At 37.0% G+C, this 27,056-nt stretch overlaps 1 protein-coding gene across 2 annotated transcripts in view; it reads left to right on the plus strand.

Annotated features, from left to right (window-relative positions):
- B3GLCT (beta 3-glucosyltransferase) overlaps positions 1-24,985 on the plus strand; it is a 69,808-nt gene extending 44,823 nt beyond the window's left edge. Inside the window, exons 7-15 of one of the 2 annotated variants that reach the window (XM_082780236.1) lie at positions 2,619-2,755; positions 4,079-4,142; positions 9,215-9,346; positions 10,155-10,224; positions 14,550-14,663; positions 16,540-16,639; positions 17,611-17,730; positions 19,985-20,129; positions 23,262-24,985. In XM_082780236.1, coding sequence (XP_082636362.1) covers positions 2,619-2,755; positions 4,079-4,142; positions 9,215-9,346; positions 10,155-10,224; positions 14,550-14,663; positions 16,540-16,639; positions 17,611-17,730; positions 19,985-20,129; positions 23,262-23,429 — 1,050 coding nt within the window. In that variant the 3' untranslated portion in view covers positions 23,430-24,985. The remainder of the gene's footprint in view (positions 1-2,618; positions 2,756-4,078; positions 4,143-9,214; positions 9,347-10,154; positions 10,225-14,549; positions 14,664-16,539; positions 16,640-17,610; positions 17,731-19,984; positions 20,130-23,261) is intronic. The other variant, XM_082780237.1, reaches the window with a different exon arrangement.
- Positions 24,986-27,056: the final 2,071 nt, after the last annotated feature.

Raw genomic sequence — 27,056 nt, forward strand, 5'->3', positions numbered from 1 at the left:
CCTGCGGAGTATCAGCTGTAAACTGGAATGCCTTCACTGTGTTGATTTGTGGCTTAATAATGCCAGAAACAATATTCTGTGAAAGCCAGAGAAGGGTGTATGGATGGATTTAATTTTAGGTATTTTATAGAGAAATTGAAAAAAAATATTGCCATTAATGGATTGTTCTGATGTAAAAATGCATCTAAAATTAAGGTAATTAGGATAATAATATTGCTGTCATATGAAAATGTTAATATTTATTATTGTTTCTTATTATTATGTTTCTGAAACCGAATAGAGTACTTGTGTTTTAAATATTTTGAAATCTTGGAGGCCCTAAAAATGTTAAAAAACATTTGGCGGAAATGCTCCTAAAGACTGGCTTTGATATTTTTTTCAAGGCAGTCATCTCTGTGCTCAAAAATTAGTGTGTTTATCCGTTTTCTGTCATCTCCCAATATTTTGTTTTTAAATTGTTCCACTGAACACTATTGAATTGTTGCAATAAAGGAAGGAGAAAACAGGGTCTGTTATCATTGAAGATATAAGTTGAGGGCTGAGTAAGTAGATACCTGGCAGCAACTCCTGTGTAGTTGATTTAAAAAAAAAAAAAAAAAAAAAAAGAAAATGGTGGAAAAATTCTTCATCCTTATCTTTTCATGTAATGGATAGTGTCAGTTTAACTTTGGCTGTTTCCTCAACAGATTCCCGAACAGCACTCAGCCTCAGAAGGCACGTGGGGATTTTGGGAGCAAACAACTTTTCAGCCTTTGTTACCTGAAGAAGTAACTAGTCAACTACAAGCTTTGTTTGATTTAGTTTTACCGAGTTTAGCTGATCAAAGCAGAGGAGAAAAATAAGAATTCAGGGGGGAAAGCACTCAACACCTCACACACACGCATTCATATGCAAGGCAGGTTACACCTGCATCAGTCCCTTGTAGGATCGGGATTCTGGGCAGGAGTGGCATCCATTGAATTCAACTTGAGTTGCTTATATGGGTCCTAGCCATGAGCTGGCCACACCAAAGGATCCTTACAGAGGTGAGGCTCTCAAAGCAGGCAGCATCCCATCCCGTAGCTTTGACTCAGGTATGTGTGGGGAAACAAGTATCACCAGCAGCTCCTGCTGTCTGTCCCTTTATTGATTCTAGGCAGCCAGATGCTTGCCAGGCTGAATGTCCTGTGAGGCAGTCATGCTTTCATGGTCCTGCCATGCCTGGCCAGTTGATTTTGGCTGGAGGTGTGTCCTGTGCATGCAGAGCTCACTTTGCTGACTTTCCCTGCTTTGGCCAAATCTTACACATTGTAAGATTACACATTTTTCCTCATTTGCTCTGGGCAGGTATAAAATTTAGCACAACCTATATAGCTGCTTCTGCTTGGAGGTAGGAAGGTGGCTACTGAGGAGGATGCTCTTGGGGTCAGATGTTTTTTGGAGGTGGATGCTTTGATAGTACTTTTAGTTGAATATTTTTCCTTTTCTCTCAAATTTTGTGTAAATTATTTATTTACCTTATATCAAGTTTGCGAACTATTCTAACGTATGGCATTTTTCATTGTTGCTGACAGCTGCCCCTTTAAAGGAGGAGAAAAATGAAATATGCTGGGGAGTATGGAGAAGAAGTATCTTTAGTGAAAAAAAAATTGCCTTAATTTGAATCGTTTTTAGTGATAAATTTTAAATTGTCAGGAAAAAGGAAAAGGGCAGTCTGAGTTCCTGTCATTTTTGCTGACAACTCCACACTTGAGTGATTTAATATAACCATTAGGGTAACTGAGAATTCTGTTTGATCATTTGTACCTGTAACCATGAGAAACATTTTTAATATATATATTTTATTATATATTATACATAGTAGCCCTTACTTTGCAAAAAATGGGGCTATTCTTGTTTTATATCCATTCTAAACAGAAATACTAGGACAGCTGATGATAATGTTAAAGAAGTAGAATTTCAGTTGCTTAAATATCTTCAGATACAGCAGAATCAGTGGTAAATTCTTCAATGTATATTAAAAATTCTAATAATAATAATTGTTTTTGTTTACTTTACAAATGCATACTTGAGACCATCTTCACTTAACTGTTACGAAAATCAAGGTATTTAAAATGTCTTTGCTTTTTAGATTCCCTAGTGGAGAAGGGTATAGACAGATGAAAACTCAAAATGGATGTATAAAAAGTTCCTGAATGCAATGCAGTGCTTCTGAGTGTTTTACCTAATCAGTAGTCAATCTGGGTGGTCAAAGATGGGAACAGGTTGCCCAGAGAGGCAGTGGAGAATCCTACAGATGTATTCAAAACGTGGCTGGATACAGTCATGGGCACCTTGCTCTGACTGACCCTGCTTGAGCAGGGCGCTGGACCAGGTGACCCCCAGAGCTTCCTTCCAACCTCAACTGTTCTGTGATTCAGTGCTCTCTGAACAGGTGGAATCCAGGGCACGTGCTGAGGTTTTAAATTACAATGTGCACCTGCCTTTATTTTCTTACCAATTTTTGTCTGAATTATTGTGAACAATATGCTTCCCTTGTTTTTGTTTTCAGGTTTGCTTTATTCAGCATGAATGCAGTCATCATCTTCACTAAAAGGATGCTGTAGATGAACAAAATTGTTTCCTATATTCCTTTACAGGAGTGGTTTTTAGGTAAAGCATTATATGATGAAGAATCTACAATAATTCACCACTATGCCTTTGCTGAAAATCCGACAGTCTTTAAATTTCCAGATTTTGCTGCTGGATGGGCACTTAGTATTCCACTTGTTAACAAGTAAGAATTGGATTTTTAATCACTTCTTAATTGTTTATTGATAGCAATTAAGTTTTGAATTTCTACATTTTTTTCTAGATGCTAATCAATATTATTTTAACAAGCTATGAATTCATATGGATTAATATTTTCTCTAAAAGATGAACACATGCCTGCAGTGCACTTGAACAGCTACGGATCATGTAAATATCCAGAGTCAAATTTTAACTTTGAGCTGTTTATGAATACTGATTGCAGCTTAGCTAGGGCAGACAGCTTGGGATATACTCAATCACTGCAGGCTGGCAAGCTGTTTGATTTCATGCATTGGTTTTCTAGCCTATGCTGGGCTCTTGCTGTTGTTACTTTTATTATCAGCATCCATGTTAAAACCTGCAAGTCTACTTCAGTTTGAGGATCTAAGGTACAAAGATATCCAGCTAGTCATGGTAATGTACAGCTAGCTCTGGGTATGCATGCACAGATTTGTACTCTTACTGTGAACTTACCCTGAAAATACTCCTTAGACAAAATTCAGTTTCTTCCTTATTCTATCCATTCATGCATAGCTATTAGAAATAAACACTTAAGAATTACACTCAAGAATTTGTAAACAGAAATAAAATCTCTGTATCATTGTTGTGCCTGTACACATGATATATTTTGCTAAATTCTGCCTATGTAAAAGTTAACATCATGTCAGCTAGTTTTCAATACCATCTCTGTCATTTTAAAAATGCAGGCACCTCCAGACAGTAGTTTTATTCCTGGATTTTCCAGTGACTGCACTGCCCTCTAGAAATGCTTCTCTCGTGCTATAGAGAGAGCCTGGATGGTTAGCTCAGCTTAGATACTTCGTTTTTAAATTAGATTTTAAAAGTTCATATATTTCAGAAGTCGAATGCATCTTGCTGTAGGAAGATCTTTCCATAAATTGAAGGTGCTTAAATATTGCAATTTTTAGTACACAAAAAAGAGAATATTGTCTGAAGTTTGAGATGCTGGTATGTATGGAGGTTAAAAGACACTGCTGCTTTAAATCTATTGAAAACGTTTTGCCAGACTGTTCTAGTCTTCTCCAGATGAGAATTTTCTTCTTGGGCAGGAGGAATATGTCAGAATGTTTGTGCTGAAAACTAATACTAACATCATCATATTGTGTGCAGACAAAAAAAATAAATACAAAAATGAAATACAAGTTGATTTTGGGGGTAAGAAATACAGAAGTGGGATTTTTTTATAAGGTGGTTAAAAACACCAGCCACACTTCACTGCATACAATAGCGAATATTTTTTTTTTAATATCCTTTTTTAAGTGAGTAAATTTCATCTTTAATTTCATAGGCTTGCAATCAAGTTGAAAAGTGAACCGCTCAAGTCAGACTTTACTATAGATCTAAAACATGAGGTAAGCAGTGTGCTATGCTTGTAAAGTAAGTAAAAAAAAAAAAAAAAAAAAAGTCTCAAATATATTGGAATATTGATAAATTTATAATGGAAATGGTGTGTTTTCTGAAATTGCTAAAAATTCTGAACACAATAGCATGTTTAATTTCTTTGCCTTGCTTTAGAATATTATAACGTAACGTTTTAAAATCGCATTTCAAGCGTAGAAGAATTCATAAATAAAATTGCGTTCATATTAATATGCATGATTGTGTACAGTGAGGTATCTTCTGAGGCTTGCTCTATGGAGAGGGAGAGAGTCTTCTAATTAATGAAACGTACACTGGCATGAAGAGTATCTCAGACACTGGCAAGCCTCATTTACTTTCTAAATTGGACTCTAACAGCTAGATATGTTGAACTTCGGATGAAATAGCTTGAGGAATGGAAACTTTTGTGTCAGTGTGATCAACTTGCAGTGTGGCGGTTTGGAAATTTCTTTGCCTCTGGCTTCTAACAATTTTAAAGCGTAGCTACTAGGTCTTCAGAGAATAGGTGAGTTGACTGAAAGGAGCATGAGAAGAAAGGAGTGGGGATCTGAAAGAAGATCAGTGCTGCCTTTTTCTGAAGTTTTTGTATTTTTTCTTCCTTCAAAATGTTTATTGCAGCCCAGGATTTTGTATTGTCACGAAAGGTGAACTGAACTGTGGGGCAAAGGGAGTATGAATATGGAGTAAGCTTGCTGGTTTGGGCCTGAAATAATGAGTGATGTTGAATTTAAAAAAAAAAAAAAAAAAAAAACTCTCCTAAAAGTCAGCTATAAATTGTGGTTCTGGCCCAGATGGAAAGGAGGAAACAACACAAAAAAGATCTTAAAGCTATTGCTGCAGTTCCAGATCTTTATGCTGTTATGGTTAGAAAGCTCCTTGTTTCCAACATAAATCTGTAGTGTATTTATAGAGTATGCATTGGTAGCATGTTTCATTGAATTTGATTTTGTGCCAGTGCTGTTCTTTCACATGGTTTTCCCTCCTTGACTGATGTATTTCTCCAGAGCAATTGGACCCCTCTCAGCCTCCATTTTGCCACATGAAACACGCCAACAAGCTGTTTCTTTCCACTTGTTAATTTTCCTGAATTCAAGACCTTGCACTACACGCTGTTAATCTCGGTTCTGTAACTTACCTCAAAGTCATTTGGATATTCACAATATTCTAGTCTACCTCAGCACTGACAAAGCCTCTAAACATAGTAGTGTCATCAGAATAAATCATTAGCAGATTTTTCTTTTGTGTGCCACACGCTGATAAATGAAAAGCAATTGATCACTTGTCTGGAAAAATTACTTCTCTCTCCTTATTCGGTTAGCAATTCTTTGCATATGTTTCATTTCAAATTTATTGCCATTGATAACCTGCTTCAGCTCTGTGGTTATTTCTTCTGCACAGTCTCACAGCTCCCTGGAGACAGATCCATTCCTCCTCATTTATTTTATAAATCACTGTCTTCTTAAATCATTTCTATCTTCCTACAGCCTTCTTGTGTGAATCAAGATTGACAACACATGAAAGGATATAATCTGTGGTCTTTAATGATTGCACGTAATGTTTAAGTTTATGAAGGATGATAAATGTTTTAAGAAATGTTTTAGTTTGACAGAGTCCTAATAACGCGCTCCTCTAGTCCTTGGTGTTTTACTGTGCTCTGTATCAGCTTTTTTTAACCTTCTTTTTTCCCAAGTTCTTACTTATCTCCATAACATTTATCGCTCTTCCCATCTGGAATACCTAACTTTAAATACAGTCATGCTGTTGTTCATTTTTAGATGTTTTTTTAGACTTCTTGTAACTGCATGGTATAGCATATGTCCTGCTACTCTATACTGGAAGTGAACAATATATATATGTGTATATATATATATATTTATAGTATATCTAACATTAGATTTAAACTAGGATTGAGGCTATCTTTCATCTTTTATTGTATATCTATTTCCATTATTTTGAGGACAGTGTCATCCTGTTCTATAACCAAAAGGGCAGTCTATCCTCACCCCTGAAATAGAACAGTTTGACACTAGTCTAAGGATTTTTTTTTATTCATGATTCATTATTTAGTGGGAAATCAAAGCACATCACAAACCTTCATAAATAATTAATGTTAACTTAGAGTTCTTAAATATTATTTGTGCAGCACAAGCATTGCTTTTTTTTGTTGTTGTTGTTCATGTGGTAAACGTTCATTCTGACTAGCTGAATTTTGAGCTAATACAATCTTAAAATGCACTGGAGGCTATGAAGTTACCTAGTCTCCCAGCTACGGGACAGGGTCAAGAACCACTTGTTACACCTGTAACATGACTATAGTGGCAAGGCAAAGAGAAAACCTTGGAGATCTGATAAGGAACAGGCAAGGAGCATACAGAAGTACATGTATGTATGTGTTACATGTTCCATACTTCTCCATATTCCTCCTTTATTCCAACCACTATTAATGGTATTAGGCTGAACTGCCACTCATGCTTCTCCATTTTCTTCTATACAGAGAGGCCCTTCTCTTTAGTAATTTGTTGAACTCCCTCTTAATGCTAAGATCATATGTGTTTCCAAAATATTGCTAAAACAGCAAAGAAACAGACCCCTTAACAAAGGTGAGGCTTAAAGAAATCAGAATTTACAAACTACAGAACTCATCGTTGTGTATGGAGAACCTGCAGCTTAATTACAGTGCCTTAACTCTAGTCACTGCCATCAGAGCACTGGTGGCAACTGTTTGCACTCACAGCTGTCGTTTGTATCCCATCAAGTACAAATTACAATGCAGTAATTTAAACTCTTTTCAGTGCAATTAAACTAAAGACTTCACTGTGCAATTGAAGTGGTCTGAGTGCATCTGTATATGACAGCCCACTTTCAACCAGCAACTTCTTAAAAACTCCTCAGTTAATTGCTTTAGTATGTGACTGTACACTAGGTGCTTGCTGTCTAAAAATTTTCAAATCTCTAAGCTTAAGTTTCAAGAATGTGGTTCTGTTCTCAAACCTGCCTCCAGTCCTAGCAGCGCCTGTAACAAACAGGCGCTTCCCCTTTATTCCCCCTAAGTTCCAGAAGTGGCTGTGTGTAGCTAACTGGATTTTTCTGAGGATGCTGAGATTCTTCAACAAGTCAGCAATGTGCCCTTGCCACTAAGAGAGCTAGCAGTGTTTTTGACTGCATTAGGCAAAATACTGCCAGCAGCTAAAGGGAAATGATGCTTCCACTCTACTCAGCATTGATGGAGCTGCACCTGGAGTCCAGTTTGGGATCTCCCCTGTACAAGAGGAAAATGGACGGACATGGGGCCACAAAGATAATGCAGGGGCTGGACAAAGTGACCACCAGAGGTGCCTGCCAGCCTCACCCCTCTGTGATTCTGTGACTCAGCCTGTTGATAGGGCTGAGATTAGAAGTCTCTAACCTAGGATGACCTGGGCATGTCCAGACCACACTTAATGCTCTTGGTTTGAACTGAGTTCTTCTCAAACACTGGAGAGAAGAAAATATTTTGATCTCTTAAAAACAGATTAATGGTGAATTATCCCTAAAAGAGGATCTGTATTCTGGCCCCTGCATAACCTGAGGGGATTTAAAACTAATGGTTAATACTTTCCAAGCAGGCATAAAATAGCGAGGAGGAGACTCAATTTCACTTCCTTTGGTGTGTGCTGGGTCTAGTCCCATATTCCAGTGAAGCACACACTTGTTTTTCATGCAAGGGTCTCTGGGAACATTTGAAAACCCAAGATTGATTTTCTTTGCGTGGAAGAGACCTGTGTGGTAGAGTCAGGCTCCTCCTTGCTACACTGTGTTGGTTCCATGACTCTAAATTTTTGCACACTAACTCCGTTTCATGAGGTAGCATGGAGAGTCAATCCCAGAATATCCCTGGTTTGTTGGCATAGCAACATTTTCAAAAGTCAAAACTGTAATTTCTGATAGTTAGGCAGAAGCAACCTGGGGATTCCTACATCTTGAGTCTATGCTCAAAGAGCTCTTGTACAAAGTGGAAGATGCTTTCACATCTTTGAGCTGTCCTTGAGAGAGATTAAGCGTTCAAAATGTATGTCAGTGCAGCAGGGAAACTCTGAATGCATATACTTAATGAGATGCTCTTTTCTGCCTTTTAGATTTTGAGAAACTTCACTTTGTTCTAGCAAATTTTTGAACAATTTTAGATGAAGTGGAGTTAATCTTTTAACTGGTCTGAGGAAGGCACCCAGCATAGAATTTTTCTGCATGAATATTTAGTCTGGCATTATAAGCAGTGTAAAAGGTTTGCAATACAAATTTTGGGCCAGTCTGAGTGTTCTTGACGTTTAATAAAATACGTATGGAAGTATTCATTTAATTTGGAATAAAATGAATAACATAAACTCAAGGGGTATTTTCTTTGTCAGCTTCAGGCATCACTGATTTGCCTCTTCTTTTTTTTTTCCTGTAAATTTTTGCTGGCTTTTTTGGTTGTTGTTCCATTTAAAATAGACAAGGATCTACTATAGTTTAGAACATCTACGTTTTCTTTCAGTGTATTTTACAACTTCTCAATGTCATCGCTGATTTCAAATTTTAAATTTTAAATTTAATTTCAAATTGTTACTAGGGAATGTGTCTCTTTTGAAAAGCTGAAAACTTCTACATAGGAAGAAGTAGCCCTACCTATTCCAAATTATCAAAATAATTTCCAAAAAGCAACAAAATAAGAGCTTTTGTTTAATTTGAAGGACGGTGCAAATATTCACTCCACCTCTTACAAAAGTTAGAGATCAGTTATTTTGACATGCTTGAATATATTAAACTATTTTAATCCTTTAAAGCTTGAGTATGTATAGAATTTGTTATAGCAAAAAAAAACAAACTAAAAAAATAGATGTTGGCTCTAGAAATGTAAGCAAGAGGTAAAGTATCCAGTTAGTAAATCAATAAAGTCACATGCTCTCTGGCATCTAATATTTTCCATTTTCTTTGTTAAGCTTAACTTGTAATGTGGTTTCTTTCTAAGCCCTGAGAATGTTTATCCAGTTTTTCTTACTGATATAAGTGCTTTCTGTTTTCATAGATTGCCCTGTATATTTGGCAGAAAGGGGATGGACCCCATCTTACACCAGTGCCTGAATTCTGCACAGATGACGTGAACTCGTATAAGGTTGATCAGTGTGCTACAACATTCAGTAATTTTCTGCCACTTTGTGTAAGTCCCAAACTTTAAATACCACTTGCTTAGTTAAGGTAAAACTCTTACTAAAATGCATAATATTTTACTTCAAAAAATCTCAAACCTTGAGACACTCAAGTACAGATACTCTTTTTTTTTTTTTTTTTCACAGATGGAAATATAAAACTTGTTTAGGATAAAGATAAAATATAATACGGTATTTGGTACATTAATGTACAATTCATCTCTTCTACCTCTAGGAGAATATATTTATGGTGTAATGCGTTAACTGTTGCTAGAGGTATAAAAGTGTTCCATGATTCCAGGACAGCAAAATTCTAGGTGCCAAAAAGGAAAACAAAGGTGGTTAATATTTTTTTTTTTTGTCTTTTGTAGAGTTGAGGAAATCAAGATTACTCACCTGTAGATTTTAAGCTTCTTTTTATGAGCATCATATAGTTCAGCATTTCTCATAGTGATTATGTTAATTTCAAATAAGTTTAAAAGAACTTTTTTTTTTTTTTCAGACAAATCATTCTTAGTGCAACAAATTTCACCACTCACTTTCTTTTCCTAATGATAGATGTTTTGTTCATGTTAGAATACTACATCAACAGAAAAAGTATTTCAATAATGCTATTCTAGGAATTTTAAATCGTTAATGATCTTTTTTCAAGAGACAAAAAATTCAGTTCTACTATATTACTAATATGCTATTGTACTTGATACGCTGTACAATGAAAAGGTATCTTCTGTTTTATTTTATTTATGGACATACATATCGTATAAAATGTTAAAGGCAGAGCCTGCAATTACAAAATTCATTTTTGTTCTGTCCAAATAGAAAGAGCCAGTGAAAAAGGAAGATGTCTTTGTTGCTGTAAAAACATGTCGGAAATTTCATGGAGACAGAAGTAAGTTGTTGGTTAGTCAAGGTAGTAGGTCTGTACAATATAGTTCATGAAATTAATATATAAAAACAAGCTGATACATGCTGTCTGTGTTGCTCTGAGGACTAAATATTTGCAAAATTCACTGGGAAGCATGAAGGCTTCAGAAGTCTCACTGAATTATTCTTTAGGTAGATTTTTTTTTTCTATTCAGAGTTCTTCAGGAAGGTTGCAAAATGTTCAAGACAAAATTACAGTAGTTTGGTGTTTCTTAGAAATTGGTTGACAATATTAAAATCGAATACATATATTACAAATATGTGTAATTATATTGATGTTACTTGGTGCTATTGTGATATTAATACTGCTGCTTTTTATATCCTTCAGTGACTTCCCCTGCTAGTTGGATCAGTTCTGTTCTTTGTGCTAGCAATGACACTTGTGCAACTCAATGGTGACTGCTTCAGAAATTTGAGTAAGATGAAAGCTCTCTCCACTTGCTCTTTTATTGGACTGGAGAGCAGGATAAAAGGAAGATTGAGTGGCTTATGCTGTCATATTGCTTCCACCTGTTGTCACCCTAAGCAATTGGTTGTGCACAGGTGTTTTATAATGCTTGGAATGGGAAATTTCATCTCTTGTAGAAATCTATCAGCTGTAGTACTTTGTTGAAGCTATGGTCCAGATCAAGAATCTCTCAAGTGTGCAACACTGTAGTATTTCATCTGGAAGTTGTGGTGCTCTACAAGTAATGATAGTCACCATGAAAACATGACCATGAACCATGATTACCATGGTTTAAAAAAAAAAAACACAAAGCAAACAACGTAGCACAGTCCAAACAAATCTGTACAGTGGGTATTAAATTCTGTCTCAGGCACCAGGAAAATACAGACACAGAGACACCCAGCTTCAGCTAGTACACAGTAAGGCTTAGCTAAGTTGAGGCAGATACAGTGTATACAAAACTTGGAAGGAAAAATTCCAAATTAACAGTAGACATTCTACTTGCTTGATGCCACTTACCAGTCCGTTCTATTTTACTTTTATATTCTTTGTGAATAAAGAAATTCAGGATTTATTATTTATCATTAATTTATGGATTTATGTGAATTCTGTATGTCCTTGAATACTCCAGGCATGTAGTAGTGTCAGCATACTTTGTTCATAAGCTTAAAGTGATTATTATTGGGGGAAAAAATGAAGGGCTAGTATTTGTACCAAATTTTGTGTGGTGTTTGCCACACCTATTGTTAGAGGACAGCATGAAGATAAAAGCTCTTTTCTTAACTAAGTCCCCATAGACTGATGCATCTAAAACTGTAGGTTCTATCACTTCTAAATTTAGATTATTTGCCAGGTGCTTTTCTTTCCTTTGAAGATATTTTAATAACTTTGTTGTTACCGCACTTGATGAATGCCTCTTCCCGCTGTTTTGTGATAGTCATTTGGATATTTTTAGCAAATAGCTTTTGACAAAACAAAATTGACTGTCCTGTAACTGGAGTTCACTGAAGAGTTCTCCTTTCTGGATCCATGTTTAATTTCTTGAACCAAATTAAAACAAACAAAAACCTTCTCAAAAAGGAACATATGACTTCAAAAAGGTAGCATAAATAAATATCCTTCAAGAAACACCTGTTGAAGACTGAGGAAAATTCTTGAACTTTCCTCACAGTTTCCAGTGTTATGCAATAGAGGATAATCTTACTCAAGATTTTGAATGATTAATGGATGCCAGCTTCAGAGAGCTCCTTTTACCTGGTAAGTCATTTTTTTTTATTGTATACCAAAATCTGCATAAGTGCAACAGTAAGGCTTGGAGTTTGATGTACAAAAGTATCTCAATTTAAGTATTTACTTCAGATATAACTCTCCTTCATACTGTATATGGTAATATAAGAAGATTTTAAGACTTCAAACATACATCAGGATTCTAGAAATTGCACAATTAACAAAATTCAGAGTTAAGAGCTAACCTTCTGTAAGTATCTCTGCAGTGTGGTATTAAAAGTTCCTTGTGATCACTAGTATTAATACATATTGATAAATATTTGCATCAGTGGTTGGTCAGAAATTTTCAAACAGCTGCACTTTCTTTGGAAAACATGTTAGAAATTGGAAATTTTTGTGGGGTTTAATTTACGATAGTCATATGTCTGTGACACTTCCATCAAAACAAGCAAGGAAAAGAGCTGCTTTAGCTACTAATTCCCTTATTAGACCATTTAACTAAGGTGACATTCAGGTCCCCACTTCAGTGAACTGTTTTTTCATCTATACAAAGAAAAAAGGGGACTCCACCAAAGAAAGTGAGAGGCTTAGTCCTTAATAGCAAATAGTTGTGTATGTTAAAGCACTGTACTGAGGTTTAGGTCCTTGTTTGTAGAAGAGTGGGGAAAAAAAAAACCTTTAAAGGTGTGCCTCCACCAGGTGAATGGTGGAAGAGTTTTGTGTATCTGAGACATTTCTGGTTTGGAGCCTTAGTTTCCAAAAGTTTTCTGGTTTTGTTCTTCTGAGGAACGTTTTTGAAGTGGACCACTTCTACAAAATAAGAAAATCATTTTCTCTACTTGTTTTTTTTAATTCTAGTTGAAATAAGTAAGTTTAGGTGGTATTCTCTGCCAATTAGTGCATGATTATGCAGTGTTATATGATCTAAAATTAGTATTTAGTACACTAAATAGTACTACTAGTTAGTACTACTAGTTAGGAGATAAAGTTAATATAGTGTGAAATTCCTGACTTTGTAATTCAGAACTTCACCATAATGTTATATGAACATTTTTTGTACATAATTCCCTTTAGGTTTTAATGCAAAAATTGTGAGCAGTTTTAAGTGCCTAAAACTTGTAAAAGCAACATTTTCTATTGTGCATTGCTACAGAAGTGGAATTGCATTTTTTTTTTTTTGCACATGCTGCAGCCTTTTCTATTAGTGGATTGAGTTCTTACTATCTATCCTAACAGTACCCTTTTAGTTCATTTTAATCTTATCGAACTGACCGTTGGTCAATCAATAATTAACCGTACAATTAATCCTTATATGATCAGAATAGAGGGAAGCAAGCAAGTAGGTAGGCAGCAAACATTCAGGTGAAGGATGGTTCCAGAAAGGGGCTGAAATGAGTTACTCACAAGCATCACGGTTAAATAGTGGCAAAGGGAATTTATATAAATATTTCCTTGTAGTAGGAAAGTAGTTTTTCTAGTGTAGAAAATTACTTATATTATACGTAGGTAAAATGCTTGGGATTTAGGGCTTTGGTGACCAATTAAATAACTAGCAACTCCTAATGAGACTTAACGGAACATAGAGCAGGCAGACAATGAGAGGAGAAGCACGATGTTTCAGAGTAGTTGCTCATCTAAGTCCTGACCTCTTCATTTTTAAAATGGAAGAAAAATCATTGATATTAATCTGATCATTCTCTTCCAAACATCCTACAGGTGTTCGTACCACTCTGTGTTGTTTTTGTTTTAATGTGTGTTAATCATAATTCATTCACTTCAGGATATAGAGCAGAATAGTTCCAGCTGGAAGGGACGTACAAAGGTCATCAAGTCCCACTGTCAGACTGCTTTGGGGCTGACAATAACTTAAACATTTATAGCATCATTACTAGAATTGTGTGTGATGCATTTTAAATGTTTAAGTCAAATGGCAGACTCTTAAGGAAAGGGTTGTGCTTGTCGACAATGTTAAACAGTCCTTTGAATAAAGTCTGCAGGGGATAAAAATTGGTTGTGTATTTATAAATGTTCTCTTGTGAGCGTGCCTCCACAGATGGGTGCTTTTGAGCATTAACATGGTGTTGCTGTCAAATATTAGGTATATAGTGTTTCAAAAGATGCATTCGGTCCGCTTATGCTTCAGAGTATTTTCTATGCTGTACAGTTGGATATGCTGTTTTTATAATGTGACAGTTTCAATACTGGAAGAATGATTGGTCTCTAATAGTCTTCTTGCTGATGTATGCTATAAAGTCTAACATGGCAAGTGTAAAAGTAACGAATTCCATAGTTGGGTTTGCACAAATGTAAACATCACCCTTTTCAATGTAATATGAATGCAACCATAGTCATATTCTTAAAGGAAATTCATTATGGTGTAAATAAAACTGTCCTGGCTAGCTGACATAAAAATGTAAAAATGTTTCCCTAAATATTGTAGGAAGGAAAAAAGAATGAATGCTTACAACCTTGATGCTGTACGGGAAATATTATTTTCTGGAAATTGTTGTACTGGAAATATTATTTACAGTGTGAAGGAATATGTCAGTTAACGAGGACATCAGCATTTTAATCTAGCAGTTACTTATGTTTCAATGTCAACAACTGTTTTGCAGTACCAGTCGTAAAGCAGACTTGGGAAAGAGAAGCTGCACTTATTGAATACTACAGTGATTACGCAGACAGCTCCATTCCTACTATAGATTTAGGCGTACCTAATACTGAAAGAGGTGAGCTGGTGGCTGTTCTTCTCACTTTTGCAGGAGTGATTGTGTAAAGATGAAATGCTTCAGGATGATATGCATATTTCATTGGAGGATATGCAGAGGATGACATCTAGAAATTGTGTTTTTCTATAGCACATTCCTGCAGCTAGAACTAAAAGAATGCTTTTGTCACACAGAAAATGTATGGAGAGCAAAGTTCACCCAACTAGATAGAATATTGTATTATTTTTTTTTGAGTAGAAACCTGCTGTGAGTATGAAAGGAGGGTGTGCTGACATACTCCAAGAAACAAAAAACGGTGTAATTACCCTGGGCTCACTTTGGATTTATGACCAAAGGCCTCAAACAGTGCCAACTGGTTTCTGAACATAAATTACTTCCCATATGGTATTCAAGTATTGTATGCTTGTGTCTAGTATGCCTCAATTTGGATTCAAAAGCTAAACATTAATATTGGAAGATTTTTTTAATGATAAATGATGTGATTTTAAAGTAATTTGCTTTGAATAGGAAAAAAAAGGCTGTGGATGTGATGGCTCCAATGAATTTATTCATTTTAGGGTTTAATGTTCTATTGTTGTTAGGCTTGCGGTGTCCGCCACAGGCTATTACCTTCTCAATTAGAGGTGTCCAAGCTGTGGCCCGCCAGCTTTATCTGACCCACTAATTCAGTTGTTCTGATCTCTGGATTATTTCCAGCTGTCCTTTTTTCCATGCAGCTTATCAAAGGCAGACAGAGGATAGTAATTAAAATAAATTATGTTTGTGGTTTCACAAAATCAGCAGAGCTAAGGCTTATTTTATTTCTGAAGCAGAGAGTTAGTGCATTTGTTCAAAATATTCTCACTGGATGTAGCTTCAAATACAGTGTTCCATCCTTATCTTTTAAATGGAGGAATTTACTGGGACCTGAGTTGCTGGTTACAAGTACAGTAGATTGGTGGATAGGGGAAGAGTAACTGACATCGTCTACCTGGACTTGTGCAAAGCATTTGACACTATCCCAATGATAAGCTTGTCTCTAAATTTGAGAGATATGGATTTGACGGATGGACCACTCCATGGGTAAGGAACTGTCTGGGTGGTTGCACTCAGAGAGTTGTGGTCAGTGGCTCAATGTCCAGGTGGAGATGAGTGATGAGTGGTGTTCCTCAGGGAGCTGAGTACTGGGACCAGCACTGCTTAACTGTCAGGGACATGGGCAGTGGGATCAAGTGCTTCCTCAGCATGTTTGCTGATGACACCGAGCTGCGTGGTGCAGTCAACATGCTGCAGGGAAGGGATGCCATCCAGAGGGACCCTGATGGGCTCACGACAGGCAGCCTGGTCTGGTGGGAGGTGTTCCTGCCCATGGCAGCGGGTGTGGAACTAAATGGTCTTTAAGGTCCCTTCCAACCCAAACCATTCTACGATTCTATGATTCTGTGAAATATTTATGTGCGAGCAATGGATCAGATGCATCATTAAATACTATGAAAATATCTTGGAGTACTTTGCAGAAGATATTTCTGTCATAATCTCCTCTTTTTACATTTTCAGAAATTAAGAGTAGTAGTTTGCCCCAAACTGTCCAACAGTTCAATAGGATAGCTCAAATATAGTTTATTTTCTATTTTTTCATAACCAAAGAACTTTCATACTTCAGCATCCTTCATAGGTATGGTCCTGCATAGAAAGCAATGATTATGTTGGAACTATTTGTACAAATAACCATCCAGCATAATGAAGGATATAAATTAAACTTGCATCTCAGATATTTTGTGTCATTTCCAAAATGTTTTTGCAAAGTGCTATAAAATACTTTTAATTTGTGAATAATTGTTCATTACAAAATCTCATCATATTTAAATCATATTTTCTGTTACTCCTCTTCCTTTAGGTCACTGTGGGAAAACTTTTGCCATTTTGGAAAGGTTTTTGAATCATAGCTCTCCCAGAACTCCTTGGTTAGTCATAGTGGATGATGACACACTGATAAGGTATATGTTACAGTATTTCAGGAATCACCACTGTTCATGTTGATAGCAGTTTTAGCAGTATTCATCTCTTCTTCCGTATTTAAGATATACAACTATATTTTTAGTTATGTAGCTTTGTATTCCTTCAGGGAAGGAAATTGTTCTGTTTCCTTGACTGATATTAAAAACAATGTAGTCTTCTAACTTGATAAAAACTATGCACACAGCGTTACTACGTAATCCTATAGCCTAAAAATTTGAAGGTTGCACAGCGTGATCCTTTAGTATAGGCATGTATGAGCTGATTGGTTTTCTTCATTTGCTAATACACTTTTTCCCTTGTGTTGCTCGCACAACTGAGCCAGGAGAAAGATTTTGTAGTCGCTTGTCACAGCCATCTCAAACAATATTCAGAGACTTGCCTTTGTTAGTAAATTGGATCGCATTTGCATGAAAACCAATGCTGCAGTATAAGAAAAATAAAGCACAGTAATCAACCATCAGGAGTGCATAGTCATGAACATGAGAATATGTGGTTCAAGATAATAATTTACATCAAATTATGCCAGAAGAAGAATTTGGAAGAAACTGTAAATGTAGATAAAGCAGTATTTATATAATTTAAGCTAGCTTTTTTTTCTTTAAATTCCTGAGCCAAAGTGATAATATGCAAAGTTCTTACCATTGTTTGGAAAAAATAACATTGTATGTTTTCTGATATCTGACTGTTTTGCTGAGAAACGTGGCCTACTTCAGAAAAATATTTCTAGGCTAACTGATCCATCATTTGAGCAAATCAAACAATCATTTCTCAGTAAATAGTCCATCATAAATTCCTGTTAAAGTTGGTATCTCTGTTTCTGTAGAATTTCTGGATTTCTCCTATAATTTTTGTGCTGTTTACTAGAATACTACTTAGGCTAGCAATGTCTTTGTCAAAATAAATATCTATATGGTTTAATTTTTCTTTTCAATGGATTTTCCTCTTACAGTATATTCAGGCTCCGAAAATTGCTCAGCTGCTATGACCCAAATGAAGCAGTATTTCTTGGAGAGCGTTATGGTTACGGCTTGGGAACAGGAGGATATAGTTACATCACTGGAGGAGGAGGGTAATGTATTTAAATTCCTGCTGAGAACTCCATCAGTTCCTAGTTTGAATGCACATGTTTTGAATTACAATACAAATCAGTTGCAACAGAAACAGTGATGTTGCTCAGTACAACTACAATGCAGTGATGCTCCAAGACCTAAATATCACAACTAGTCAGAAGCTGTGCAGCCCAGTAGGAACAGGTTTGTAGAGCAAAGCAGTTGGTGCTGAGCACCATGCATGTTTAAGAGGGTTCATTTGAGCTTGAGCATTCCTGTGAACAGTTACCAGTTATCAGCACCACATGTTCTCCTGAAGCAGATCATACAGCTCAGTTTCATTTGATTGAATTTATTCTGCACACTCAGACCATCTCACAATCTGATTCAAAGTGTTGTGAGCAGAGACAATTGGGATACTTGCCTAAAAAAATACACTCCTGAACTGAACTGTGGTGGAGTTTGCAGGAGAACCTAAAGAAGCACATAGTGATGATACAAAGTGCTGCAATGCAAACATTCTTTCCTGTTTCCTTTTTTTTTTTTCCTGTGTCCAAGCATGGTTAAAAATGATGATGATTCTGTTTCTGTTTTTGAACTTTATGCAATGATTTATGGAGAGGTAGCTAAGCAAGGAACTTGATATTTATATCCTGGAGAACAGTTTCTCATAGAAAGAGAACATTGTGGGTTGATCTCACGCATGAGAGAGATGGGCTGCTGAGATTGTATATAGAATTTGGTTTAAATTAACGTGTGTGTGATCTTTTGGTTTGGCTCCTACTACAATGAGAACCATCTAAAGCAAGTAGTGTGGACATCCAAATAGCCTTAGCGTTGTTCTCTGTGAAAAGTAATGACTATAATAGCTTGCCAGTTTTCTTATCCATCCATAAGTAAATAAAGATCCTCTGACTCACCTTCTCGTTGTTTTGCGTAGTTGCAGAAGGTCTTGCTCAAGTAGGGTTTATGCTAGAGTTGAGAAAAAGACCTTGCTGTTTGTTAGTTACCAGTCCTGTACCTCCGTATCTTTAGTCTTTATGTCTTAGTTTCTGTTCTGTCATCTAGATGTAGAAGTTTGGGGATTATTTTTATTCTTGGGTTTGAACAGATGAAGGCATAGATCATGTGTCTTGCTCCATACTCCAATTTTGAGGTTTGTCTAAAGTGAAGAATTCTATATAAATGAAGGGACACGATCCAGATAATCAGCTAGCAAGTATCTTCCCCAGATGTGGGCAATTTACACCACACCTTCTGCATAGCAACACGTCACAAGTCCTGATTCTTTTTTTTTCAAGGCTTTAGCTGACTTTTCCTCCTCTGATCTGAATACTGAAATATGACTTCCTATTGTGCTCACCAGTTTTTGTCTTTTTGTGATACAAGCAGTTGATCTGTCTTCAAAGTTGCAATGCTAATGTGAAATATTCTACAGCTCCCAATCTGGCAATATTCTCAGGCCAGGCTTTTTGCCTTAGCCTCAGTATTTCTACAAGTTTTGCTATGTCCCTGTATCAAGCAAAGGATTGTCATGTTGTGAACAAACTCATGAAGCTGTGTAGCAATTTTGGAGTGTGAATCTAATTAGTGGAATTTGTAGAAGCTGGAGCACCATGTATTGAACTGTGTTGATGTTGTCACTTCAGAAAAGACAGCTAGGGAATGCTAGACAAGAGCATATTCCCTCAGCTGTTGAATTTAAGACATCATGTTTCTGGTCTACTGGAGGCTTATTTTAGTGCTAATGATCTAACAGCTGTGGGGCTCTTGTTGGTATTTAGATGAGCAAGAGAGGGTGAGCAGAAAAGCCTTGTAAATAGCTTCAAGGAACATTTTTCACTTACATACAGAACTCTGTACAGCAGAGGATTCAAAGAATGACAGTTCAGGTTTCAAATTCTTTTCCTTTTAATGGTTACATGAGAAGTAACTAGACGATATATTTGACTAAGACAGAAGAGAAAGTCCTGGCAAAATGTAAGGGTAATTAGCTAGCCACCGTTTTTACTGCTGATAAGTAGCTGTTGCAGTAACAGCATAATTCATTTTCTTTATGTGAAGTAATTATCTTTCAGACAATGCCTCTTGCATTACTTGTCAGTACTGACTTTTCAAATTTGGAAATTTCTGATAAGCTGCACCAGAGGGCTACTTGTTGTCTTTCAATTTTATTATATGTATGATTAATATTTATAATTAATATTTAATTATTTACAGTTGTTTGGCTTCTCTAGTACTTACTGTGTAATACTCTTTTGTTTTTTAACTCAGGATGGTTTTCAGCAGAACAGCCGTTCAGAAACTACTTGCTAGTAAATGCCGGTGTTACAGCATGGACGCACCTGATGATATGGTTCTTGGGATGTGCTTCAGTGGCTTAGGAATCCCTATAACACATAGCCCACTCTTCCATCAGGTCAGAGAGTTATTTATACTAGTGTTTATAATACATTTTGTTCTTTTAAGTATACACATAAAATGTGACTCATAAATATTACACATCAGTCTGCTTTGTAATAACTATAACCAAGATGCTATTGCTGTAGCTTATTTCTCTCCAGAACATCTCCTCCCACGGGATGCCGTCCTTCCCAAACTGAGCCTGCGGGGGCTGCCCACAGGCAGCAGCTCTTCAAGAACTGCTCCCACACGGCTCCGTCCCATGGGGTCCATCCCCCAGGAGCAAACTGCTCCAGCACGGGTCCCCCATGGGTGGGTGGCAGCTCCCCCCAGCCCCCTGCTCCTGCGTGGGCTCCTTTCCACGGGCTGCAGCTCCGGCCCGGGGCCTGCTCCTGCGGGGGCTCTCCATGGGCCGCAGCCTCCTCCAGGCCACATCCACCTGCTCCACAGGGGGCTCCTCCACCCATGGGGGGGCTGCAGCGTGGAGATCTGCTCCATGTGGGACCCATGGGCTGCAGGGGGACAGCCTGCTCCACCAGGGGCCTCTCCACAGGCTGCAGGGGAACTGCTGCTGCCTGCCTGGAGCACCTCCTGCCCTCCTGCTGCACTCACCTGGGGGCTGCAGGGCTGGTTCTCTCTCATTTCTCACTCCTCTCTCCCAGCTGCTGTTGTGCAGATTTTCCCTTCCTTCAGTCTGTTCTCCCAGAGGCACAACCAGCGTTGCTCCCTGGCTTGGCTCTGGCCAGCAGCTGGAGCTGGCTCTTAACTTAACATGGGGCAGCTCCTCACTCCTGCAGCCCCCCACTACCAAACCCTTGCTTACTATGTAAACCCAATACATCTCTGTATCCAATACTTCTAGTGGTTCAGAATTTAGTATTCTGAAACATCTTATTACTTAGTGTATATGAATATAACATTAAAGTGTTCCTGTAACTGTTGTTTTTATGGAGGGTTCTGAAGAATCATACAAATACCTTTTGATAAATTGGCCTATGGTAGCACAAGTGAAAAAGGTCACAAAACATAATTTTCTTTTGAGCGTATTCTCCAGTCTGGGAGAAGAGGATCAGAATAGATTTAAATCGTCTTTCTGTTTTCCAGAATTTTTCATTATCTAACTGTGACATCATAGTGGAAAACATGATGCGTCAAGTCCCAGAGAGATTTGTTGCATCGTGAACCAAATAAACACTTTGCCTTCCTCCCATGGTAGTAAAGAGAAGAAGCGCTTGTGATTTTTCCAAACAGTGCAGAACTTTTTTAAAAATTAGCATTTAAATCAGTGAAATGTTGGATGTTTTTCAGAAGTTAATCTAGTTTAAAAACTGGGAAGATCTGTGTAGCTGAAAATAAACTGAAATTAGGATAATAGCCTGCTTGAAAAATTAGTAAATTACCAAGTAATTCAAAGCAGCTGTCAGGGAGGGAGGAAGAAGTTTGCTAATTAAATTATCAGCTTTTCCTGTATTGAGATTTTCTTTCTGATTACATTTACTATTTAGGGAATTGGGATGACTGAGAACACACTATTCAGAATTCTTTGTGCATATAAAAAAAAAAATCATATTGATTTTTTCTTTCCTGGTTTATCATCACTTCTTTCAGTATAAGTATGAAAGAAAAGTAATGCATCTTCATCAACAGAATTACTGAATAATTTGCTTGTAGAGGCTGGGGGGTGTTTTTTGTTGTTGTTGTTGTTTTTTAAATGAGAGTTGGAAAGACTAGAACTCATTTTACAGATTAGTAGGAGTGGCACTTACACAACCACACAAAGCACTTCTTTGTAATCCTTAATAGCATACATTTGATACAGAATCACTTTGAAAGTGAAATCCTAGCAGTTGGATTTTCCACACAGAAAATTATAGTTGAATTGTAATACATTGTTACTGTCACTTATAACAAATTCTAAGTTAGCATACCTTAAACAAAAGTTAAGCCTGAGGGGAAAAACTACTGAATAAAATTAGAGTGTGCTCATTCTCTGAATTTCACTATTATTCAACAAATATTTTTAAAACCAAGAAACCAAAATTGGATTTTTTGTAAACCAGAAAGATATTTTTGGGCTCCCTCTTGATTGCACCAAATTATTTTATTTTAATTCTTTAAATAAATAGTCTGTGGTTTAAACATAAGAGGAAAAAAAACACAGCTCAGATTTCTTAATGTCAAATTTCCTTGCCTGGTTTTATGAGTGGCTGTACATGAAAGAGCATGATGAATGCAGCATGTAGAATTCATTATTGTGACCATAAGTAGGTGAAATGTACAGTATTAAATTAGTTACGAGCTTCAGCATCAACTCATTGATTCAATTTTATTTTACTTATAAAAAAAAAAAAAGAATGCATCTTTTATTAAATCATTTTAAAAATGTTGAAACAAAGTGCTCTCTGAGTAAGTTTTTGCATGCCTTTCTTGCGTTTCTCTATACAAAATTTTTATTTACAACAGGAAAAAAAAATAGTTTACAGAGACCACTACAGATTGGGCTTGTTTGCATAGTGATGCATTTACCTGCCATTAAATTGTCAGAGAAAATAAAACATGCTTGGCACAATAGGAAGTCAGCTGCATTATGTGCATTTGTTGTAATTCTGTCTCTTCTGATGTGATGTGATCAAGAAAAATGATGCAGTTTCCTGGCACCACAATATCACCTGCGTTTGGTGATCCTTTGCCATCGTAAAACTTCATATATTTCAGCTGCTATATTTAGGATCCTACAGTCCCACTAGCAGTGCTGACATCTCTCAGTAAGAGGAGGAACGAAGAGAACATTACGTAAAATCATTTTCTCATTGTTGAATCCAAACTGAATGTTTAAACAGATGTGATGCAAACAATACTGCTTGCTGCTTGTGTTCATAGATAGCGGCCATTTCATTTCAAGAAATAGGGCAGGGTTATTGTCAGTGTACTTTGTGCCATGATGACTGTAGCATGAGTTTAAGATCTAAGCTAATGCCTGTAATTTAACAGGATGATGTAAAATAACCTTTGTTGTCACCCTATATAGTTTGTCAAAGCCATGTTGCTTTGCTATAAAACAGAGGCCATCGAGCGGTGATCCTTTCTGATTCCAAAATTATCCTTCAGAACTGATTACTGGTGCTTTTGGTTTGTTCTTCCTTCCTAGGCACGGCCAATGGACTACCCAAAAGACTACCTTTCTCACCAGATTCCAATATCGTTTCACAAGCATTGGAATATTGATCCAGTGAAGGTATATTTTACGTGGCTGGCACCAAACGCAGAAGAGGTACTTAACGGAAAGAAAGTTGGTTACAACAGGGAGGATTTATAAGCAGCAGATGAATGTACTGCAGATGAGAGGCTGACACTACTGTGATTTTTGTGCTGTTCTTACATTGATCATCTGTTCGTAATATAGATGTTGTTGTTTTGTTCCTGGTCGTTACATTCCTTCAGAGTGATGGAAGAAGGGATGTAATTGACATTTGGATTCTTTTGTTAGTTTGGTTTCTCTTTAAAATGTTTTAGGGCTTTATATACCAATGAACTTGCCACACATTTAAAATGTCTCCTACAACTTTATCTGTGTTCTGTTTTGGACTTGGAGTCAGCATCGATTCACATTTCCTTTCTTTGTTCTTGCAAAAACTGAAGTTCTTTATTTGGGAGCCTAACACCGAACATCTGTTAAACATCTATTGACCTTCGTGTCTGCTTGACCTGCAGAAACAGTTCTCTGAACCGTTCTAGAACAGGTTCCTGATAAATGAGAGAGGAGACATGAATTTGTTTCTGTGACCAGGAGCTGGGTCATGTGAAGGCCATGTTCCTTAATACTCACTTCAAACAGAAATATTGTAGCTCCCTTGGATAGGTGGACCAAGCGTGAACTATTGTTTTACCTTTAAGTTGATCAGTATTTCTGAGGAATGTCGTGTTCAAAATACGTGATAAGGTTAAGACTGGGATTTCTGAAGTGGCCACGGGAGGTCACTGTGGCTCCTTCAGAAACCTAAATCGCTGTGTATCTATTTGGCAAGTATAAATCTGACTTAAGGATTTCCGATGAACTAACACTTCAGTATTTCTGACGTGTGCATTTCAGTAGTGCGTGGATGCCAGCTTTAAAAAGTTTGTAGGATTTATAATTTATATCACCAAGATAAGTAATTTTATGCTTAAAACATGTAAAAAGTGATTCATATTTAAATGTTCTTGATTTTTTTTTTCTTTGAGCAATTCAGTTTTGTAAAAATGTTTGTACAAAAACTGGCATTGGTATGTTCTGAACTAATTTTTATACTGTAAAACTGTTACTTCAAGAGAACAGAATATGGCACTTGTATGCTGTTATTTAACTTCGCTTGCTATATTGTAACCAAATACAGGGTCTTAAAGCCATACTGCTGAAGTCATTTGTGGGTTTGTTCCTGGGTTTATTTTATTTTTGGTAGGTTAGAAACTGATTCCATTCAGAGTCATGCAATACTTGCTCTTATGCCTAAACAGGGGAGCCACTGATTCCTGTTTCAGTAATTACTGAAGTTGTATAAACACTTGTTTGTGAATGTAGCTTGTGGAATTAGAAGCGTTTTAATAGCAAGCACATATTCATAATAGATTCAAGTACTGATTAAATAGGAGCAATCAATGTTTTTGTTTTTTTTTTTTCCTTCCCACTATCAGTGCCTTAAACAGTAGACATTTTACTGATACCAGGAGTATGCTGTCTGGTACCACAGATGTATCGTTAATTATGTTTACTGTTTAGAACTGTGAGAGCTGAATAAAAGCATTCTTGTTAAACCTTTTGTGCCTTCTTCCTTTTTGCAGCGAGAGTACGGAATTCTTTAAGCACCTGCATCGTAATTTTATCAGCTGAATAACATTTGATGGTCAGTTGTACTAAAAGAGTGTTTAAAGATTTTTGTTTGATTTCATATTCAGTTCTTAGATATTTCGCCAGATTAGGTTAATTTTCAAGTCTCTTGTGCAAATTAAAAATGTTTTTGCAGTGGACTCTTCATGTGATTGAGAATCTTGAAGCTATCACAAAACTCCATCTATAATGATGCTGTTAATCACTTCCAACTTCAAACTGGTGACATTTCACATCTCCTTGGGCCTTGTGGAGGCAGAATAGGCCAGGCAAAGCTGTTCAGCTTTGGATCCATGCTGTGTTGCACTTCTGTGCTTCTGTCTTAAAGACTGGGAGACATTGACTCACTCATTGCTTGGTCACTTACTTGAACGTTTTCTTCTGATGTGACTAAGGTGATAGTAGCTCTTTAAAATCCACCTTTTCTCTTGCCATTTCCTCTGGGCTTTACTGCAAGGATCCTGGAGGTATTAGTAAGTATAAGACTTCTGATTCCAGTCGTCATGGTTTTGAAAACAATGAAGCAGTAATTTACTGAAGTAGCCTATCCCAAAAACTCATTCTAAATTTTGAGACATAACCAATAATATGCATCCCTAGCAGCAGCATGGCAAAAGTGACGTTTTACTCCATGAACTGAAAAATGTAAGATTTTTTTTTTTCAAATAGGGAGTTTCTGAAAAAAAAACTCTTCAAAATTGAAGCCTTCCATAATTAGTTTTAGAAGACTCAGCAAGGCAGTTACTATCTGAAATCTGGACAAAATTAGGCTGTAATAAGCTTGAGCAGTACTAGGATTTTTAAAGAAATACAAGGGGATTATAAATGGTATAACGTTAAAGCAAGAGAACAGAAATTCACAAATCACTTTTGCAGCAAACAAATTAACATGGAATTGTAAAGTTGGATGAAGTTCCCTTTTCTGAGAAGCTCAGTTTCTTGGGCCCCTCCTCCCCGCAGGCCTTGTCCCATGGTACTCTACCAAGCAGATTTACACTGGAATTTTCCTCTTAATGGATTATAAGTTAACTAAAATGCTTCTGATCTTACAAATACTAGCTGTGGAATTACTTGGCACTTAATAAACAGTGAAATACATTTTTTAACTCAATAAAATGTGGACAATTATCCCATAATTACCAAGTTATTATCTGCTTGTGAAGAACTCTGTCAAGTGCAGTTTGAATGTCTGAAAAAAGATTAAAAGTCTTATCAGAATAAGACAGGATTCTGTTTTACAAGTGCTGGCTCGCCTCCATCAAGTCTTGCCACTTGTTCATCTAAGTGGTATAATTAACGCTTCAGCAAACGCTCCTCTTAGAGGCCTGTAATTGTCCTGACACTCTTTCAAAATCTGATAAAACATTTGCTGCCCTTCCAGCATCCTCATAGCCTCTGCGTATGAGTGCTCTCGTGACCTTTGCTAGCAATTCAGCCACTGCATTCGTAAGATATTTCTGGTTTATTGAAAGAGTGTCCTGGAATGTCAGATAGGTTGCAATGAACAGGGCAGAGAGGCTGTAGAAGTGCAGAAAGCAAAGGAAAGAGATACTGAGGTGAAGCTATAAAACTGTACCGTACTTTGTGCAGCTTTTATGCTTTTATTTCATTTGTGTCCCTGGCAGCTTGAAGGATTGTGGATTTACCTTCATCATAGTCAGCCTCCTGCTGCACTCCATTGCTTTGGTGCTGGATTTACACACGAGGAACCATTCTCCAGCCTCTGCAGAGCTCCGAGTGGAGGTGGGTTAACTTCTGCCTTTACATCCACCTGCCCACAGGCAAAGTCCCAAAATAGCAGAAGTTACAGTCAGTTTTAAACACCACAGCTAACGCAGCTTGCAGCTCCATGGGCAAACACAATAACAACATTGTTCTTCTTGGCAAGCATTATTCAAGCACCGCAGCACTCTGCTGGATGCCCTGAAAAACACAAGGTTGTACTGCAGAACCATCCAGCTGAGGGACTGAATAGATCCCAACAAGTGATGTCGTGGCCAGGCTTGTTGAATTGTCATTGCCTGTACAAGATGTGAAGAGAGATTGAACAGAAGCTTTAAATGCAATGAAATGAGTCAG

The sequence above is a fragment of the Aythya marila genome, assembly GCF_965140915.1.
Source record: "Aythya marila genome assembly, chromosome: 1".
Lineage (NCBI taxonomy): Eukaryota > Metazoa > Chordata > Aves > Anseriformes > Anatidae > Aythya > Aythya marila.